This window comes from Aspergillus homomorphus (genome assembly GCF_003184865.1).
Source record: "Aspergillus homomorphus CBS 101889 unplaced genomic scaffold BO97scaffold_2, whole genome shotgun sequence".
In the NCBI taxonomy this organism is placed as follows: domain Eukaryota; kingdom Fungi; phylum Ascomycota; class Eurotiomycetes; order Eurotiales; family Aspergillaceae; genus Aspergillus; species Aspergillus homomorphus.
In genome coordinates this window covers 1391730-1411643 of record NW_020291888.1, presented here as the reverse complement: position 1 = coordinate 1411643, position 19914 = coordinate 1391730, and the positions used below count along the sequence as shown (strand labels likewise).

Here is a 19914-nt window from a genome sequence, read left to right as displayed (position 1 = left end):
TCACAAATCTATGCTCCTTCGGGGTGTTAAGCTTCCGCAACCAGCGCTCGACAATGCAGACATCCAAGCCGTTAAATCAAGAGCCCAGCACTCAGGTCGATCATTCGGTGGAGCACCTTTTCGCAATGGCAGAGGGGGTCGCATGAACTACGCCAGCGACCGGCATGCCAACGATCGACCGAACCCGTTCGCAGCGCACCTTGATCCCAAATTCATGCCCTCTGGAAATGCTGGTGCGCCGATGGGTATGCCTTCCGGCTGGACTCCTCCCGGTTCAGGACAGGGGGGCTACTCCCGAGGACCGCCGCCTCCTCCCCGTGGTGGCATGTCCGGCCCTTATCATCGCGGCGGACCCTATCCAGGCCAGCAGCAGCACAACGCGCCCGGGAATAACTACGATTATTATGGACGAAGCCAACAGGGTTACTATCAACAAGGGTCCTACGGCAACAACTCCGGTAACCAGTATCATGGCAGACATGGCGGCGGCGGTGGTAATGGTGGGTATGGCCGAGGAGGATACCAAGGGCGGGATCATTATCCCTCGCGAGGTTCTGGTGGTGGATACGGTCGATATTAGTGTTTCAAAGTCGTGGTCAGTTCCGCTCGAATTCTTGTCTTGCCTGCCGATCGTACCTGATCTAGCTTGTGCTATGTATGACCCTTAGTGGGGTTTTTTTTGTTTACTGTTGTTTAGTTGTGGTTTCTCCTTTGCATGAACGCTTCCTGCTTCTGTTACAGCTGCGAGAGGTAAAGAATTATGATGGGAATGAAAGAACTGGGCACTTGGACAGGCGATCGAAAGGGAAAACATTCAGTCGGTGATCGTGGTTATTATTCTATTTAGAAAAATGTCTATTTAGAAAAATGAACAGACCAGCATGATGTAGATCTGAGCAATTCTGGGAAAGATCCTCTCCACTCTAGGACGATCGGCTTGAGGTCAGCTGGTAGATATGCGATCGTAGTTCGAAACTGATACCCACCCACGGCAGCCTTGAAAGGCAATCAGCCTGCATATAGTTGTTCAAGAGTAGTTGTAGGTGCAAAATATAACTTGGAATCTGGTCAAGACTACTCAAGCGGGCAGAATGGTGGAATGCACGAGGGTTAAATGGCGCTGGAGCCACGGCAGTCGAGCTGGACTAAACTAGCGGCGGCACGACGACATCGGAGGCGGCCACCATTTTCTTTTCTCTGTGTAATATGTGTATGGCACACGGTGAGTCAGTCCGTCAGTCAATTCTATCGTGTCTGGATTGGGTGGAGCTGCAGTTTCCCCCTACTCCCCATCCTCAATCCTTGTTCTGGTAGAAGTTTCCTTTCTCTCCTTCTCTCCGATTCCTGGGTCTTATCCTCTTCTTCTTCATTGTCATCTTCCTCTTCAGTCCCCTCCATTCCGCCCTCTTCGGTCTCTCTCCGCCGAACCCCGCCGCCGAGGGGAATTTGTCCGCGTTATCGGAGTCATTGGACTCGAGAGGTACGTACGAGTCAAGTCAACTTTTTCCTCCTCTGCCCTCTTTCCTCTCTTATCCCCTCTCAACTCGTTTGTCTCGGTCCGTCCAATGCAGCTATCTCTGAGCTCATCTCTTCGATCGCGTCTCCCATTCTCGCACCTGAGATAGTCGCGATCGTGTTCCGAGTCCGCGCCGGACCTGCGCCCGAGGGGCATTTGCAGATCCATCCCCACGGCGTGCTATAAGCACAGGCTTTCGATTTCCCTATCCTCCAAGTTAACATTGTCTCTCTTTCTTAGCAGTCCTCAGGATGCCCGAACCCACGAGAATCAGCATTCTCGGCCAGGAGAGCATCATTGCTGATTTTGGCCTCTGGCGCAACTATGTCGCACAAGACCTAATCAGCAATTGCTCCTCCACCACCTACGTGCTCATCACCGATACAAATATTGGATCAATCTATACCCCGGAGTTCCAAAAAGCTTTCGATGCTGCCTCCGCCACCGTTACCCCCTCCCCGCGTCTGTTGATCTACCAGGTCGCCCCTGGTGAGGTGTCCAAATCCCGACAGACGAAAGCTGCCATTGAAGATTGGATGTTGAGTCAGAGCCCACCCTGTGGTCGGGATACAGTTGTCATTGCCCTGGGTGGAGGTGTCATCGGAGATCTGACTGGATTTGTCGCTGCAACCTATATGCGCGGTGTTCGTTATGTGCAAGTCCCCACGACATTGCTCGCCATGGTGGATTCCTCGATCGGCGGAAAGACTGCGATCGATACACCCCTAGGAAAGAACCTGATCGGTGCGATTTGGCAACCGACGAGGATTTACATCGATCTCGAGTTTCTGGAAACACTCCCGGTGCGTGAGTTCATCAACGGTATGGCGGAAGTGATCAAGACGGCGGCTATCTCGAGTGAGGAGGAATTCACTGCGCTGGAAAACAACGCCGAAGTGATTCTGTCTGCTGTTCGCCAGGAGGTCAAGCCTGGTCAGCGTCGCTTCCAGGGAATCGAGGATATTATGAAAGCTCGCATCTTGGCGTCGGCTCGTCACAAGGCTTATGTTGTGTCTGCAGACGAGCGTGAGGGTGGTCTCCGCAATCTGTTGAACTGGGGTCACTCTATTGGTCACGCCATTGAGGCTATCCTTACGCCCCAGGTTCTTCACGGTGAATGTGTCGCCATTGGTATGGTCAAGGAAGCCGAATTGGCCCGTCACCTGGGCATTCTGAAGGGTGTCGCGGTAGCTCGTATCGTCAAATGTCTTACCGCCTACGGCTTGCCTACGTCTTTGAAGGATGCGCGCATCCGGAAGCTTACAGCTGGCAAGCATTGTTCTGTCGAGCAGCTGCTCTTTAACATGGCCTTGGATAAGAAGAACGATGGTCCCAAAAAGAAGGTAGTCCTGCTGTCGGCCATCGGACGCACACATGAACCCAAGGCTAGCGTTGTCCCGAACGAGGACATCAGTGTCGTTCTTGCTCCAAGCATCGAGGTGTATCCCGGTGTCGCACCGGCATCACATGTTGTCTGTACTCCTCCGGGTTCGAAGAGTATCTCGAACCGGGCATTGGTCCTGGCCGCTTTGGGTTCGGGCACCTGCCGTATTAAGAACTTGCTTCACTCCGATGACACTGAGGTTATGTTGAATGCTCTGGAGCGACTGGGAGCTTGCACTTTCTCTTGGGAGGAGGAGGGTGAGGTCCTCGTTGTGAACGGCAAAGGAGGTGATCTTCAAGCGACCACCACGCAGCTGTATCTGGGTAATGCGGGAACTGCGTCGCGCTTCCTCACCACTGTTGCAACCCTCGCTACACCTGGTGATGTAGACCACAACATCCTGACGGGCAATAACCGCATGAAGCAGAGACCAATTGGCGATCTGGTTGATGCCCTTAGGACGAATGGTGCGTCGGTTGAGTACGTGGAGAGTAAGGGCAGTCTCCCGCTCAAGATCGCCGCTTCTGGTGGCTTCGCTGGAGGTAGAATCAACCTTGCCGCTAAGGTCTCATCGCAGTACGTGTCCTCGCTGCTTATGTGCGCTCCTTACGCCAAGGAACCGGTCACCTTGAAGCTGGTGGGTGGAAAGCCCATCTCTCAACCCTACATCGACATGACCACGGCGATGATGAGATCTTTCGGCATTGACGTGCAGAAGTCTACCACTGAGGAGCACACTTACCACATTCCTCAAGGTCGTTATGTCAATCCTGCTGAGTACGTGGTGGAGAGTGACGCTAGTTCTGCTACCTACCCTCTGGCCATTGCCGCCCTCACCGGCACCACCTGTACGGTGCCCAATATCGGTTCGAAGTCCCTCCAGGGTGATGCCCGCTTCGCAGTGGAGGTCTTGCGCCCTATGGGTTGCACTGTTGAGCAAAGTGAAACCTCTACCACTGTTACGGGCGCCCCTGGTGGTGCCCTGCGGCCCTTGCCCAACGTGGATATGGAGCCAATGACTGACGCTTTCCTCGGAGCGTCTGTGCTGGCGGCTGTTGCTCGCGGTGAGGGTTCGAACCACACCACTCGCATCTACGGCATCGCAAACCAACGTGTAAAGGAATGCAATAGAATCAAGGCCATGAAGGATGAGCTTGCCAAATTCGGTGTTGTCTGCCGCGAACATGATGATGGTCTTGAAATCGATGGCATTGACCGTTCCACTCTTCGGCAGCCTGCTGGTGGCGTTTTCTGCTATGACGACCACCGTGTTGCTTACAGTTTCAGTCTCCTTTCTCTTGTTACTCCTCAGTCGACTTTGATCTTGGAGCGTGAGTGTGTCGGTAAGACCTGGCCTGGTTGGTGGGATACCCTGAAGCAGCTCTTTGGTGTGAAGCTTGAGGGTAAGGAGCTTAAGGAGGAGGAAGTTCTGGCTCTTACGCAAGCCGAGAAGTCTAGTGCGTCTGTCTTCATCATTGGTATGCGTGGGGCAGGAAAGACTACCAGTGGGCAGTGGGTTGCAAGAACTTTGAACCGGCCATTCGTTGATTTGGATACCGAGCTTGAGAAGACAGAAGACATGACAATCCCTGAGCTTATCAAACAACGCGGCTGGCAGGGCTTCAGAAACGCTGAGCTCAATCTTCTGCAGCGCACTTTGAAAGAACGCGCGACCGGATACGTTTTTGCCTGTGGTGGCGGCATTGTTGAAATCCCCGAGGCTAGAAAGCTGCTCACTGATTACCACAAGAACAAGGGTAATGTACTGCTTATCATGCGTGATATCAAGCAAGTCATGGACTTCCTCCAAATCGACCGTACCCGGCCGGCCTACGTCGAAGACATGATGGGTGTGTGGCTCCGTCGCAAACCTTGGTTCCAGGAGTGCAGCAACCTGCAGTATTTCAGCCAGACGGCGAGCACTGGGGGACTCGCTCGGGCATCTGAAGACTTCAGACGTTTTTTGAGAACCGTAACCGGTGAAGTGGACAGCCTCGATATCATCAAGCGTAAGGAGCACTCGTTCTTTGTCTCACTTACTCTCCCTGATCTTCGGGCCGCCGGCGACATCCTGAAAGAAGCCAGTGTCGGCTCTGATGCAGTCGAGTTACGCGTCGATTTACTGAAGGATCCGGCCTCGGATGACGAGATCCCCTCGGTTGACTACGTGGCCGAGCAGATGTCGTTCCTTCGTAGTCAGATTTCGCTTCCTTTGATCTTCACTATCCGTACCAAGAGTCAAGGTGGTCGCTTCCCCGACAACGCCATTGAGGAGGCGAGGGAGCTCTACCGTCTTGCGATCCGGTCTGGTACCGAGTTCGTAGACCTGGAGATCGCTTTCCCTGATGATCTGTTGCGCTCTGTCACCGAGTCCAAGGGCTATTCCAAGATCATTGCCTCCCACCACGACCCCAAGGGTGAGCTCGCATGGGGCAACATGTCCTGGATGAAGTACTACAACCGCGCGCTTGAATATGGCGACGTTATTAAGCTCGTCGGTGTCGCTAAGAGTCTTGACGATAATACTGCTTTGAGAAAGTTCAAGCAGTGGGCCGCAGAGGCACATGATGTTCCCATGATTGCCATCAACATGGGTGATAATGGACAACTCAGCCGTATCCTGAACGGTTTCATGACTCCGGTGTCCCATCCAAGTCTTCCATTCAAGGCTGCACCGGGCCAGCTCTCTGCGACCGAAATTCGCAAGGGACTGTCCTTGATGGGAGAGATCAAGTCCAAGAAGTTCGCACTCTTTGGAACCCCGATCTCCCAATCTCGTTCTCCAGCTCTCCACAATACGCTCTTCGCCCAGTCTGGCCTTCCTCACGAGTACAGCCGTCTGGAGACCGCCAACGCTGAAGACGTCAAGGACTTCATTCGCTCTCCTGATTTCGGAGGCGCTTCGGTCACAATTCCTCTAAAACTAGACATTATGCCCTTGCTAGACGAGATCGCATCTGACGCTGAGATCATTGGGGCCGTGAACACTATTGTTCCTGTCTCCGCTGGCCAAGACAAGCCAACTCGGTTGGTCGGTTACAACACGGATTGGCAGGGAATGACGCTGTCCCTCCGCAACGCTGGCGTGTACGGATGCAATGGGGAGGCCAGTGCCGTCGTCATTGGCGGTGGAGGCACGGCTCGCGCTGCTATCTACGCTCTTCACCACATGGGCTTCTCCCCCATCTACATTGTTGGACGGTCCCCCGCCAAGCTCGAGAGCATGGTCTCCACCTTCCCTACAAGCTACAACATCCGGATTGTGGAATCTGCCGAGTCGCTAGAAACGGTCCCCAAGGTGGCCATTGGCACTATTCCCGCTGACAAGCCCATCGACGCCGGCATGCGCGAAATCCTGTGCCATATGTTTGCACGCGCTCGGGAGGCTGACGCTGACATCGCCAAGTCCGTGGAGAAGGTCCCTCGTGTGCTTCTGGAGATGGCCTACAAGCCTGCTGTGACGTCCTTGATGCAGCTGGCTTCCGATGCAGCCTGGCACACTATCCCCGGCTTAGAGGTTCTTGTTGGTCAAGGCTGGTACCAGGTATGATTGATCACAAGGAAAATCTCTTTTGTTTTGACTACACCGAGGCTGACTTGATTTGTGTGCTTAGTTCCAACGTTGGACCGGTATCTCGCCACTGTACCGAAATGCAAGGGTATGTTGTTGTCAACCTGTCATCGGAGCTGAAAACAAAGGTGCAATGCGGCTGACACTTGATAACAGGAAGCCGTGATTGGATCACCCAGCGCCAATTCTGCATAGAGCTCTATCTTAGTCCCGGACTACTGGGAAAGGGGGCGACAAGGCGTCACGCTTTTCTCCGGATATACTATAGTGGATCTCGCGATGATAAATTTCGGGTCTATTCAGCTTGGACCCTCTCGGTCTCAAGAAAAAGCCTGCATTGTTGTTCGGAAATGGTTATACGATAAGCAGATACCGCTTTGATTATCTTTTAGATGGTAGTAATATATCAATGACCAATCCCAGTCTGTCACATGATCCGTCCAGCTCCATTAGCTTGGTAACGCTAAAGAAGCGCATTGCGTGCGATTCTGATTCCGTCCTTGTTTGTCCTTTCGTCTTCGTTGAGACTTGCTGCGCCCATCTTCCATCAGCGCTAGTCTCTCGGAGGAGAGGACCACCACCGCCTCCTGGTATGAGTCACGTTGACACTTTGTCACTTGTCGAGGTCACGAGACAAATGTCGTGACAAATGGTTGATTGAGTCCACTCATTGTGATTCAGCGTGATCCATAGTAAGTAGTCAAACGAGCAGGTAGAAAGTCGACCCACAACTGGAAGCGGGGTAAATCCTGTTGGCGAGGTCGACACGTGTCTGTTCTTGTCTGCTCAACTACGATTTACTAAGTAGTTACCTGCTCTCTGTTTAAGACAAATCCACAGTTTGATAATATCCTTGTTGGTGGTGTTCAGTGTTGAGGTCTCTTCGCGCCAGATAGCGCTACGAAGATGTTTAGAAAATGAAAAGACACCTATTAATAGCAACCAATCCACCGGGTAGGTACTCTACTACAGTAAACCGATAGGTGGTTATCAACTCGGTACGACCTCGTACCCGGTACCATCACATTCTCCCGCATACCATTGAAAAACAAAACTAATCCGCAAGATCGAGATCATCTTTTTTAGTTAGTTCGCGAACTCCAAAGTATGATAGACTTCCTGCTCCGTGGAGAAAATGCGACAAGCCTCCTGTCTATCGCTAAGAACAATTCGATCCGCATGGTTGCAAGAGGTCCAGACCACCAAGTGCAAGTGCAATTTGTCTAGAACACTGCCTAGCAGCAGTTGTTGAAAGAGGAGAGGAGTGAGTGTCGGAATCTAGACCTCGATGGAACTGCCATGGACTGATTCTGCTCGCCCACCGGCCGGAGTCCAGACCCTGTTCCCTCCCACCGGGTAGTGCCTTGTCCATCAGCATCTTGCTTACTGCATGAAGAAGTTCCTTGTCTAGAGTAGTTCGGATTGAATTCAGTGCATGACCTTGTTCCTTTTTTCCTAGTTGCATGGGGGCCCCGTGAGATGGGGGAGGGGTCTAGATTTTGCCTAGTTTTGTTGAGCACTGAGTGTCCTCGTGGAGGGACAATGTTGAGGTATGTATGCTATGCGATCGTGTATTGTGTCTGGGGCTTAGACGCAGAAATGTATGAATAGATATCATACAATATTGAAAACGTGGTTTGTAGATTTTAGAAAGTCTACACTGCGATGGAGGAAGGAGCAAGATTCAATTTAGCCATTTTGTGTCGACAGATTATCAACGCCACCACCACACAAAACCGACTCTATCTGATTTGATCGTGCGAGACAATAGGCAGATAATGAATGGAGCGATAGCGATACGATAAGAACCACCACGGTCGGGAAAAAATGCCAGCTAAACATTAGACCGATAGACCAATTGGCGGGGTAAATCTCGTCCGTTCGTCGGGATCGATTTACGTTCGTTACGTGAGACTTAGTAAAATTCAGAAAAGAGAAACCTATTTCTGTCTCACGGTAACAGAGACATCCCCCGGTCTTGGTTCTGAATCAGTTTATCGTGTTCGATATTGGGGCATGTCTGAGTTGCATCTGGATCAGAGACGAGGTATCTGGCAAGTATTGTCGTGTCACCTGAGACATTCTTTCCCATTAGTTGGATTATGGAGAACCGGAACGCTATGCCACTTACTGACTGGACTTGGCAGGTATCGGATTCGCTTGGTCGGTCGAGAACATTTCCGCCCGATAGATTGTATGTACAACACACTCGAGATCAACTACATTAGTGTATGTAGTCGTGCATGCGACATATTTGCTCCGCCCCAGCTGAGATCTAGATGCCATCTCTGTTTCCTGTCCGTTGCATGGGTTGTGTTCGCAGCGGGGACAGTCACTGGCAATGGCTCTCTGTACTACCAACTACATCGGCAAGGAAGCGCGTGCCGTGATGCCGAAGATGGGGGGGGGAGAGGGGACGAAGGAGGGATCTTGGTCCTTGATCTGCCGGGCCGATGATGACCAAACGACTACGTGAGACCTCCGATTAAATTCGATAGGAACACTGGATTCCTGGTGGCAGGACAAATACAACAGCAGGGAAAAGGTTTCCTGGTAACTGGATCCGAGGGAAACGTCATATTTTCGAGAAATGGTTTGTAATCCTGAAAAGCCGTTCCTCGTAGTCATTGGGGACATACATGAGATTTTTGGAAAGAGAAACCGCGGCCATCCGACAGAGTTTCCGGCCGTGGCATAATGATGACTCGATGCTCGGAAATATTCTTCTCATCGAAGCTAGTGGACGGAGGGCTTAAATCCTGCTGGTCACTTGCTACAGGCCGCTACCGAAGTCCTCGGAGCTAGGAGAGTTTTTCATCGTCCATGTTGCTAGCTGGCTGGATACTGTCCTCGGAAGTCGCTCGTTCGATCTATACAAGCCATGCAAGATACAAACGGTTTTTCTTCCGTCTGGGCCGAAATACCAGCCAATAGCCGGGATGGATGGATCCGCGACCTCAACGACATGGAGGGCAGACCACACTAACAGGAATTTTTCAGCTGCACAGACCCCGATTCAGCCATCGTGGCCCATTTTTAGAAGGATTCTAGAAAGCCACCAGAAAAACCCTAAGCGCGCGCCGGAGGGGCCGACTTTCGACTAGCCCTGTTCTGGGAAGGAATGGAAACCGCTATGTTACCGCCTGTATGAGCCGAAGCCCTTCGGGAAGGAGGCAGTTGCGCGTACGGGGTACGGTGTTCCGTGAGCAAGGCCCAAAATTACACCTCAGGCTGCCTAACATTATTCATCCAGTAGAAGGGCTCCACTTTTAGGGACAATCGTCTTGAGGAGCGAATCTTTCTCCTTACCGCGGAGATCGGCACCCACCTGGCACCCCCTCCCTGAATCCCTACCGAGGCCCCACCAATGAGCTGCCATTTCATCGGTGGCTGTGGCTGTGTTGCGTTGCATGGCCAATCATGCTTGCTGCCCTACCCTCTTTGCTGCAGGGGTGCGAGGAATGGTGAGGGATGATGGAAGGAAAAATCTCTGCTTCTCTGCATTAGCGTGGTGTGCGTTCGCCCTACTGGGTACGAACTAATGTCGGGATGGGACAGGACATGTGGCAGGCAGGGTAGTTAGAGGAAGGAGAGCCAAACCGCTGAGTAATGTACTCTGTATAAGGTGCTGACTTGGGATATATCCGCGCCAATGAGAATTTTTTCTGGCCCAGGGGCCCCCTTGAAGAAAGTTCCAGTTGGTACTGTAACTGTCTCGTAGTTTTATGTCTATTCCTATTCGTTAATGCCTCATCCCCGTGCAGTAACCTGGCGCAAAACAATGGGCATATTGTCGATTGGTTTTTGTGGCCTCGAGATTTCGTCTCGGCTCGTCTGTCGGGCAACGTGGGCTCATTTGGATTTGGGAGGGGGAGATTATAGTTTTGACACCACTTTAGACTCTCGTGCAAAGGCCCAAACTGGAGAGGGTTTTGTGGCTTACGGCCGATATGCTGGAACCATGTACCTGTCTTGCTAGTTGCTACACACGGGCTCCCTTTTCCCCGGAGAGAGCAGACCCAATGGTATGTACCGCCCACCACTGGTCCCCGTTCTCCAGACCCGCCGGGTTCCATTACCCTCCCGGTTGTTCAGACCAGCACTGGGCACTATCCCACCAAGGCTAGATAAGTCGATACGATCGGGATTCTTTCCATTCCTGGCATCTTGCTTGCATCTTTACGGGTTTGTTACGCGGCAGTGGTGTATGTTGTGCGCAATCGGAAGCTGAGCCCCAGGCAGACGGGTTCCTGCTCGACAAATGGCTTTCATAAGACGAACATACCGGTGCTCGCATGGGACTGTCTGTTGCCACCGCAGGTCAGCTGTGTCGATGGCACGCTGTGTGGGTCGAATGGCTGGATCCGTGCCCGGGGTAGTGGGAGATCCTGACATCGGGACAAGCTACTCTCGCAGAGCTCTCTGACAGCAGCAGCACTGGGCATGCTTGGTGCATGAGTGGAGACGCCCGAACGGCTTTGGCTCTAATCTGTACTCCGGTGGTTTGTCACGACACGAATCGAATCGCCAGCCTTGAGTCAGAGACCTACTTTTCAGGGTTGTAATGCTTACTATGTGGAGATCGCGATGTCTTTACTCGCATAAGTCCATGGGGGCTGCCACGCGCTGGAACAACAAGGACGCTAGGTTGAAAGACAATGAAATACGGGACGAGGAGACGTGTCCACAATCTTGGGTTCTTTCCGTATCTTCTTGATGATTCTAAGGCATGTGAATATCAACCCATCGAGATAGCCGTCAAAGTCGAGTCAGGAACAGCCAACATATGCGCCACATCATGTCATGTCACCTCATATTCCGGAGCACATGACGAGATCCAGTAACAACATTGCCGGATCATGTCTCATCATGACTTTATATTTATAATCGTACGACTTTCACGGCATTGATAAATGTTTTCTTTACGTCCATTTATTCGTGACTCATATCAGGAAGGGACTTGAGGATGACCCATTGTCATTGTGGCTTATCTCCGAAGCGCCGGTATAGGAGATCTGATTCATTGTGACAAGCACCTAATAGTACCATGGTAAACGATACAGGTGATTTCTATCAGGCAATGGTCTGAAAAGAGATTCCTATCAGCTGACCCTATCACGCTCCATGAGCTGCGTTGCAGCGTTGAGAAGAGCTGGACAGAGTTGTTGCATAGCCCGACTTGCATCAAGAACCGGCCGAAAAAGTTGCAGGCTCGGCTCAGTGGTGCCGTGAGAATCAGGCTACTAGTGCAGCAGGGCGAGATGGCCCGGGGTAACTAGCTGGTTGTGCACTGTGCAGGCTACAGTTAGTAAGCCACTTACGCGGCTGCGGCCTGTATTTCGTCCGAGTTCTCGCCGACATCAAGAAGAACCGAAGAGGATGGAATTCTCGACAAGCCATTATAAATTATGCAGTAGCGACATGGATAGAACGCAGTAGCGCCCACTGGAAAGCGCCCTGATGACCAAGACTGTATGCCCGGTCAAGTCCGTTGAAGTTGGTTTCAGCTGATTTACTCAGGTTTGACTCTTGAAAGAACGAGACCACCCATTAGATGATCGTTATTCTAATATTACTAATAATGAATAACACCGGATATACACTAGCCACAATCATCTGTGGCGCAGCGAAGGTGTGGCTCCCACGGATTCCCCGTCGCGAGCAATTCAATAGTCATAGTGGAGATCAATTGGACTCTTGGGCAGCTGCTTGCTACAACCAGCTAGGCAAGGCGCCGGTGAAGGGGCATCGATTTTCACCCATTGACATGCGCTGTAATCTTCACCTGTCGAACATGTCATCTGTAAGGGTCCGCTCAAAAGAGATACACGAGATCGGATCGACCACGGCATTTCGGTAGGTTCCTATTCGTATCTGAGGGATGCGTGTGGCTTAGATATGAAACATTGGACCTTGATTGGTTGCCCTAGAGTGCTTTGCTCCTCGGTCGCTATATCAGGCGCAAGAAATTTTCGAAACAGACACATTTTTTGTCCCCTACGCTAGCCGAGGAGGAGGGTGGAAAAATTTCCCATTGATTGTCTTTGTCCGTTCAGGCTGAGAATTACCTCACTAAGGCCCGACTCAATGTTTATCATTCAATAGAGCGTGGATTCTGGTATGATCTGGTCTCTGCAACCCCCCGAAGAGGATCCGGTCACCCGGTGTCTATCTAGTCTAGCTAGTGCTATCTAGTCTCAGTCAATTGTGGCTTGTATGCAAATTAGTCAAGAACGCGAGTCGTGTGAAAAGAGAAAACTCTGGGTCCTGGGGGTGGGAACTGCCTAAGGCCGGACTGGCCAGCGAGGCCCCGGACAGCCATGCAGATCGAGTCCGACTAAGTGGATGCATTCATTCAGAGGAGGGAAAAAAAGTTACCTTTCGGCTGCATGACGGTTATGGGGCGTAATATTACAATACCCGGAGTACGGTGCTACCAGACCCAATCCTGAGGATCGGCGCGCGGCCGGGTTAAGCGTGCGAAGGATGACTGTCGGCGATTGCCGTATGTAGTTTCTACCTTAGTGTCGGTCTTCTCTGCTGCAGGGCTAAACGTCATCCTCATACATAAGGAATGAATGGACCCTCCATACACACCATACCCCCCCTCCCTCCAGCTTTGAATCATTATTCATTCACCCAACCCACACACCCCATTATCTATATCAATTTAAACATCTGTCTCTCCCTCATTTTCGCCTCTCATATCTTCTCTCCGATTTCAATTTTGATCTTTCTCCCAACTATCTTATCATTCAACCATACCTCAACAACTCCCTTGCCCATAGTAAGTCTGTCTGCATACTTACGTCGTCCCTCTCTCTTCTCTCTCTCTCCCTTCTCTCAGACTCCCTTGACTTGATCTTTGCATCATTGGGTTGATCCATCTAACCAGCCATCTGTGAACCTTAGGCTCTCAATCTCAACCACGGTTCCCCACTCATCTGAGCCTCTTAACCCGTTTCTCTCAGCCTGAACAGGTCTCCCTCTGCCCGACGTTTCCAGACGCTTCGAGCTCTGCAACATCTACTTTTGACTCTGATCCATCCCCCGACTTCCAACCTTCCCATTGACTCAATTTTCCGGTTGCAACTGTCCAACAAGACTTTCTGACTCCGATCTTGGCCCCTTCGAAACTTTTGGGGGCCGCTGTGTCAACTTATCCTTATTAAACTCTCGACTACTCCGGGTGGCAAACCCATCGTCTCCAGTCGGCGTCATCTCTACTCTGACGTCCAGCCGCGAAACAAGCAACATTATGTTCATGCACCCTGCCGTACGTAAGGGTTTTATCACTGAACCAACTTCCGTCCCGTTCTACAACCACCAAGACCCCGTTTGCATACAAGACGACCAATTCCTACCTGAATACTCCCAGGAGGCCGTGTATCATCAACCACGACTACAGACTCCCTTCCAGTATCACCCGAATTTGCAGTTCGTCTCTCCACCGTCTCCCGCCCCCTCCTCTCCCACCTCCTCTCCCGCCTCGACCGTCTCTCACTACCCAACCACGGCGGTGGCCGCGGATTACTCCTCTGCTGTCTTTGACAGCAACTCTTTCGAGGCACCATCGATGACGCCTTCCTCCTCATATAACCCCTCAATCAACTACCAACACTCGCCCTCGCCACAAGCTTCGCAACCCTACTTCTTCCATCCTTACTACGACGACAACGCCCAAATGCTGGCGCAACACTCGGTCCCAAACAATCATGGTTGGGATGGCAACCTTCAGCTGCTCAACCCTGCCCGTATCCAGAATAACCTGTCGCGCATGTCGCAGTACAACCAGGAGGCACAGATGAAGGCCGCCTCCAGCCCGTCTTCCAGCCGGTCAGCGCCAGCAGGCGGCTCTTACCAGAGGTCGAATGGCCAGTGCAAACCACTGCCCACTCCATCTCAGACTCCAGTGCAGAACTCGGTTCTCGCATCGTCGTTCCAGGATGGCAATCGAGCTGACGCAGAACTTGCTATGAGACGGGCTGTTATGGAACAGCAACAGAAGCAGCAGATGCATCAACAGCAGCAGCAACCACAACAACAGCAGCAGCAATACCAGCCTCGTCACCAGCACCAGTCCAGCGACTACTCGCTGGCGCCTTCGGTGTCGACTGTGAGCCAGAACTCACCAGTTACGCCACAGACAGGCTTCGAGGAAATCGATGAGTCGTCCAAGACCACCAATGGTGAGAAACGGTTTCCTGATGTTGACAAGTGGATGGATGATTACTTACATCTCGATTCACTTTCAGACTATACCCACCAAACTCCAAACAACATGACGATTGGCATCCCTAAGCTCAACCGGACCATCTCTGATATCTATCAAGATGAATTGTACAATCCGGCTCTGATGCCTACGCCGCAGGTTCCCAAGCAGCCTACTAATCAGCAAAACATGCTTGCCCCAACATACCGCAACGTAATTGCTGATAGGTTGCAAGCCGCCAACCAGGGTCACCTGTCGGCGCGGTCTCAATCTCCCATGGGGAGCATACAGCGAGATCGCTCGCCTTTCCGGCAGAACTCTCCTATGGCTGCGGAGTACAATAGCGCCGCCTTGCAACACCCGCAGATGGCGACTAGTGTGCCTGGATCGCAGAACGGCGTGAGTATCGCAGCTTCTTCCCAAAACGAACCTAAGACGATGTCCCCCAAGGATGCGCTGTTGGATTACAATGAGGGCGATGACTCGGAGTTGCATGCTCCTGGAATGCCGCTATTTCCTCCCTCATCCCAGCCCGATTTCAATCTGGGCGATGCGCTGAGTGGATTGCGCCGTGAAAGTTCTTCCTCCTACCAGCCCACCCAAAACTTCACTTCTATGGAGGCTTTCCCCGCACAATATGCCACTCACGCGTCCGGGCCGCAATATCACTTCGGTCAGCAGCAGCAGCAGCAGCAGCAGCAGAGTTCTCGCCAGGCACAGTCGCAACAAAACAGCCTCCTACATCAGACCCCAGAGTTCCCGGCCTCTCTGCCACGGTTCGATTCTACAGGGAGCGAGATTCTTCCCACGACCGAAATGACCTCTCCTCAGGGACAGCCAAGAATGGCCATTCAGCCTGTCAAGGCGGAGATTCCTCGACCTGAGAACACCTCGTCCGACAGTGGGACATACACCTGCACTTATCATGGTTGCACTCTACGGTTTGAGACGCCGGCCAAGCTACAGAAGCACAAACGGGAGGCGCATCGCCAGACCACTCCTGGTGGACACCTTATCGGGCGTGACAACTCGGCCCGGAACTCCCAGGCCGGTCCTCACAAATGCGAGCGCATCAACCCGTCTACAGGCAAGCCGTGCAACTCAATCTTCTCTCGCCCCTACGATTTGACCCGGCACGAGGACACGATCCACAATGCTCGCAAGCAGAAGGTGCGGTGTCATCTGTGCACGGAGGAGAAGACCTTCTCCCGCAACGATGCGCTCACCCGGCACATGCGCGTGGTGCATCCTGAGGTTGACTGGCCCGGCAAGCAGCGTCGGAGAGGCAGGGAGTAGAGAGCTCCAGTGGATCTGTCCTCTCCAGCGCAGTGGATATGGTCCCATCCCCCACGATCGTGACAACAGCGACCGACAAACCCCCTGAGGGGGGACTGTGTCCCACCGTCCCGAACAGTGAGCGACGGGGCTTGAGTCAATATGACGCGCGAAAGCCTTCGACGTCATAGGCTAGTCCTGAAAGGGTAACGACTCGCTAACGGGTCCGGATCGACGGAACAGACTTCCGTTTTAGGTGGCAAACTTTGAGGCCTTGCAGCCTGAAGCATCAGCCATGACATCATCGGCTCTCGATTAGGACCGATAGACCGCGATGCGAACTCATCCAATTGTTCTTTTCTATCTATCGCTTTCAGCCATTTGATGACGTACGTGCTTTTCTTTTTTTTTGTTTTGTTCCAGAGCAAGCCTTCCTATTTTCTGCATGTCATGGGTCTTTAGATCTCTGTTTATTGTCATTGGTTCATGGGGAAATGGTTGCATCAAAAGAAGCAATTTGTTCTTATGGGATGATGATATCGTGATATTTACCGTTACGCTTGCGCAGCTGGATCTGTTCAATATTTCTTTGATGTTTTTGACAGATGTGAAGGATTTGAATCCTTCCATCCATCCTGTACTATACTATACTTTGACTGTGTACGATTGTTACGTCTATGATGTGTCGCACGTGTGTTGTTGTTGCTTGCGGATCTTTTTAGCATTGGGATGGCATGGTGTGGGTTTTGTTTTGGGTTGCAAAATGTCCATATACACGAATGGCTTGTACAATATCTCTGATTTTGGGTGGAAAATTGTAAACATACAAGGACTTTGAGATTCCACAAATTGTCTTTCACGTAGTGGATTGCACGAAGATAGACGCAAAAGCCACAGGCGACCAGTCCACTTTTTCCAACTCGACCCATCGCATCCGTGCCTTAGATATGTGTGCGTAGTGTGTGCATGTGTATCTTGGGCACGGAGTCGGAGTCACTACCTAATTATCAACGCCGGTGTACGGGAGCCAGGATCCAGGATCCAGGAGCTGAGCTGCGCTGAGCTGAGCTATGAAGCCCGGGTGCTCCATGCACCACCATCACCACACCAACTAAACTCCCTTCAACGACAAACCCCTCTCTGCGCCCCCCCGGCCGGGACCTGCATTGGGCAGGGTTACACAACCAGATATAAAACAAAAACAAAAAAAGAATTAACCGGGGTGGGGGCTTCGGTGGTGGACGTTGTGATGAGCTACGTAAGGTAGCTAGCTAGCTCTTTTCCCCTAGGTATTGTATCTATGTATCCTAACGGCCATCGATCTGACAACCGGGAGCAGAACATGTATGTCATCATTCCGTTTTATTTTTTATTTTTTTTTCTTTGCTGTGTTATACTAAGTACTGTACATGGAATCTGGGCCTATGGTAGCAAGCCAAGCCAAGCCATTACAGTATTAAGATCAAGATCAAGACCATAAAATTTTCCAAGGCAGGGAATGTAGAAAGTCAAGAGAAACCAGGCATGGGTGATCTAGATGTGCGGATATTTGGGGAGGGGGGGGGGGGGAAGGGGGAGATGGAGATTGGGGAGGGAGAAGCGGATGATTCTGAATCTACATCATACCTACATAACATTTGGATCACATCTTGGTTTTCCTGCGGTGGGAGAGGGGAGTGTGATCTGCTTCCCTTCTTGGTTGACCGGGGGAGCCAGGAAGAAATTAAGAAGATGGTGTTCTCTCTTTTTTTTCCCTTGGCTGTTATAATTATGATGATGATGGTTGTTCTTTTGGTTTGGTATGTTGTGGTGGGCTGGGTTTGAGGGAGGGTGGAATTGTGATGTGAGTCTGTTCATGCAGCGGCGCTGCTATTGCTGCTGCTTGCGCTGGCTGATAGCTTGGGATAGTGATGGTATGTACAGTACTCATTGTACTATAGATGTGGCATGTCTACCGAGGTACAAGTTCTATGTAAGTAGGGTCATCCACTCGGAGGTGTCTACATAGCCCAGCGTAGCTTACTTTTACTTGACTGTGTAAGTAGGGAGTGGATAGTCTAGCCTGCTGGGTGGGTTTAATCTCCCATTCGGTCCCGAGTCTCTGGGCAAACGTTGGAGACAAAGAAGCACGACGGTTTGTGGGGACGGACTATTTCCTAATCCTACCTCTGCACAGTACAAGCCTGCAAATGGGTCTGTACTGAAGGTAGAACGGCGACGGGGAAGATAGTCTACTACGGTACGGGGTACTTCGTGCTGGGCACGCTGCCGTCACGATGGAGCAATCATTGCGTCCTCTCCTAGCTTTCCAACCCCTCTCCAACGAATGGGATGATATCCATTGGAGTAAGGGAGTAGCCCCCGGGGAGTGATGATGTGCAGTGGGGGGGGTTTGGTACTGAAACCATTGGCGAACAGGCCGACGTGCACGAGGCAAGAACAAAAGTGAAGGGGATGGGTATTTTCGACATCGGACGGGACGGGACGGGGAAAGGGAGCCTCCCTCGAGAAGGGTGGAATGGGAAATGGAAGGATTGTGGATGCAAGGTCAGGAAGGAGAGTACATCATGGGTGGAGGAAAGAGCCCCCCAGTAAGCTTTGGGGTGGGAATGGGGAATCTGCTGCTCCGCTTTGCTCTAGCGGGTGCTTATGCAGATTGCCGCCATGAGAGGAGGGGAGGGGGGGAGGGGGGGATGATGGGGATGGCTTGCCGAGTTAAGGTCGAGATCAGCGTGCGTGATGGAGATATGGCCTTACTTCTCCATGCCTGACGCTATCATTGCATTCGAAGTCCTGGGATTGGTGATACGGGATTTTCTTAATTGGTGGCTTGGGACCTGGGGGAGGAATGTACTCCTGTTTGTTTGGCTGGAGATCGGGAGATTGCTTTGTTGCTTGGACTTTTTTTTTTTTTTTCTTTCTTTTTTTTTTCGTCGCTGGGGTTGCATTCATGATGTCTTTAGGCGCGAAATGTGAGGTGCAATGGGCCGTGTAGAGTCGAGTACGGACCGCATGTACTGTAAATGGTGGGCACAATCGGTTAAAACAGAGTATCCATTCTGAAATCCTCCTATCTGTCTCGCAATGCACGGAAACCCGGTCTCCCACGTTGGGTCATCATGCAAATGATCCCAATTATTGATACCCGTAGAGGAGTGGTGATTGGAGGAACCAGGAACTGTATTTCCGAGGCTACAATGCCCGTATTGGAACTCCTTTCACTGTTGCCCTACGATTTTCCCTCCATCTGGGTATATGCGCTCCCTTCTCATCCATCAGATACGGCTATTGTCTAGGTCCATGAAGGTAGTGACTATAGTCACCCTAGGATATTTCATACAGTCTCCTTGGGTCAGTAGCACAGCTTGAAGACTACCACACCCAACCACAGCACCGAGAGACAGAACTACATACATATATTCACCCTTACCCGGACCTTAACCCGGACCATAACCCACACGTAACTACCAGCATTAAACGCGACACAGCAACGAATAAGAGACAGCACCAGAAGAGATAATCAACAAGGACCCCTACAATGTCCACAAACGACAAATGAGACCCCTGGCCATGTATGAAAACAGTTTTCATGCTGATCAGTCAGTTCGTTAAGGAATTACATGTACAGTAACGACTTTACCGAGTATGAATCATGGTCGTAAGGCCCATTTGGTGCTGTCTTGTCTGTACATCCGGGACCATACATGAATGATTCATTATTTGTGCTGCAATGTCGATCATGACACAATGTCGCATTGTTGCTGATCCGCCAATGATGATGGCTGCGGTCAGAGAAAGTCGTTGCATATTGCCTATAGTATTCATTACAATATGGGATTTCAACAAGTCGTCTCGATGGTGTAGTTGGTTATCACGTGGGTCTCATACATCAGTATGACTCGGAAGATCACTTCTGGGCGATCCCAAGGCCGGGAGTTCGAACCTCCCTCGGGACA

At 51.5% G+C, this 19914-nt stretch overlaps 5 protein-coding genes and 1 non-coding gene across 6 annotated transcripts; 4 read left to right on the top strand and 2 right to left on the bottom strand.

Annotated features, from left to right (window-relative positions):
- Positions 1 to 1767: 1767 nt before the first annotated feature.
- BO97DRAFT_420476 (pentafunctional protein ARO1) lies at positions 1768 to 6666 on the top strand (the record flags this gene model as incomplete). The annotated part of the gene is made up of 3 exons (XM_025696659.1): positions 1768 to 6444; positions 6515 to 6559; positions 6628 to 6666. 3 exons carry the CDS (start codon positions 1768 to 1770, stop codon positions 6664 to 6666), a joined length of 4761 nt encoding a protein of 1586 aa, XP_025556247.1.
- A 1716-nt stretch (positions 6667 to 8382) lies between these two features.
- BO97DRAFT_83282 (uncharacterized protein) lies at positions 8383 to 8987 on the top strand. Its single transcript, XM_025701090.1, has 2 exons — positions 8383 to 8525; positions 8619 to 8987. Exons 1-2 carry the CDS (start codon positions 8488 to 8490, stop codon positions 8926 to 8928), a joined length of 348 nt encoding a protein of 115 aa, XP_025556246.1. The 5' UTR covers positions 8383 to 8487; the 3' UTR covers positions 8929 to 8987.
- An 830-nt stretch (positions 8988 to 9817) lies between these two features.
- On the bottom strand, positions 9818 to 10838 carry BO97DRAFT_83285 (uncharacterized protein). Its single transcript, XM_025701091.1, has one exon. It carries the CDS (start codon positions 10545 to 10547, stop codon positions 9996 to 9998), a length of 552 nt encoding a protein of 183 aa, XP_025556245.1. The 5' UTR covers positions 10548 to 10838; the 3' UTR covers positions 9818 to 9995.
- A 1078-nt stretch (positions 10839 to 11916) lies between these two features.
- Positions 11917 to 12556, bottom strand: BO97DRAFT_402640 (uncharacterized protein). Its single transcript, XM_025694553.1, has 2 exons — positions 11992 to 12556; positions 11917 to 11943 (listed from the first exon to the last, which is right to left on the bottom strand). Exon 1 carries the CDS (start codon positions 12321 to 12323, stop codon positions 12138 to 12140), a length of 186 nt encoding a protein of 61 aa, XP_025556244.1. The 5' UTR covers positions 12324 to 12556; the 3' UTR covers positions 11917 to 11943; positions 11992 to 12137.
- A 1173-nt stretch (positions 12557 to 13729) lies between these two features.
- Positions 13730 to 15979, top strand: BO97DRAFT_420475 (stress-regulated transcription factor RPN4; the record flags this gene model as incomplete). Its single annotated transcript, XM_025696658.1, has 1 exon — positions 13730 to 15979. One exon carries the CDS (start codon positions 13730 to 13732, stop codon positions 15977 to 15979), a length of 2250 nt encoding a protein of 749 aa, XP_025556243.1.
- Positions 15980 to 19807: 3828 nt separating this feature from the next.
- Positions 19808 to 19914, top strand: BO97DRAFT_t33. Its single transcript has one exon. It is a non-coding gene; the product is annotated as a tRNA-Met (tRNA).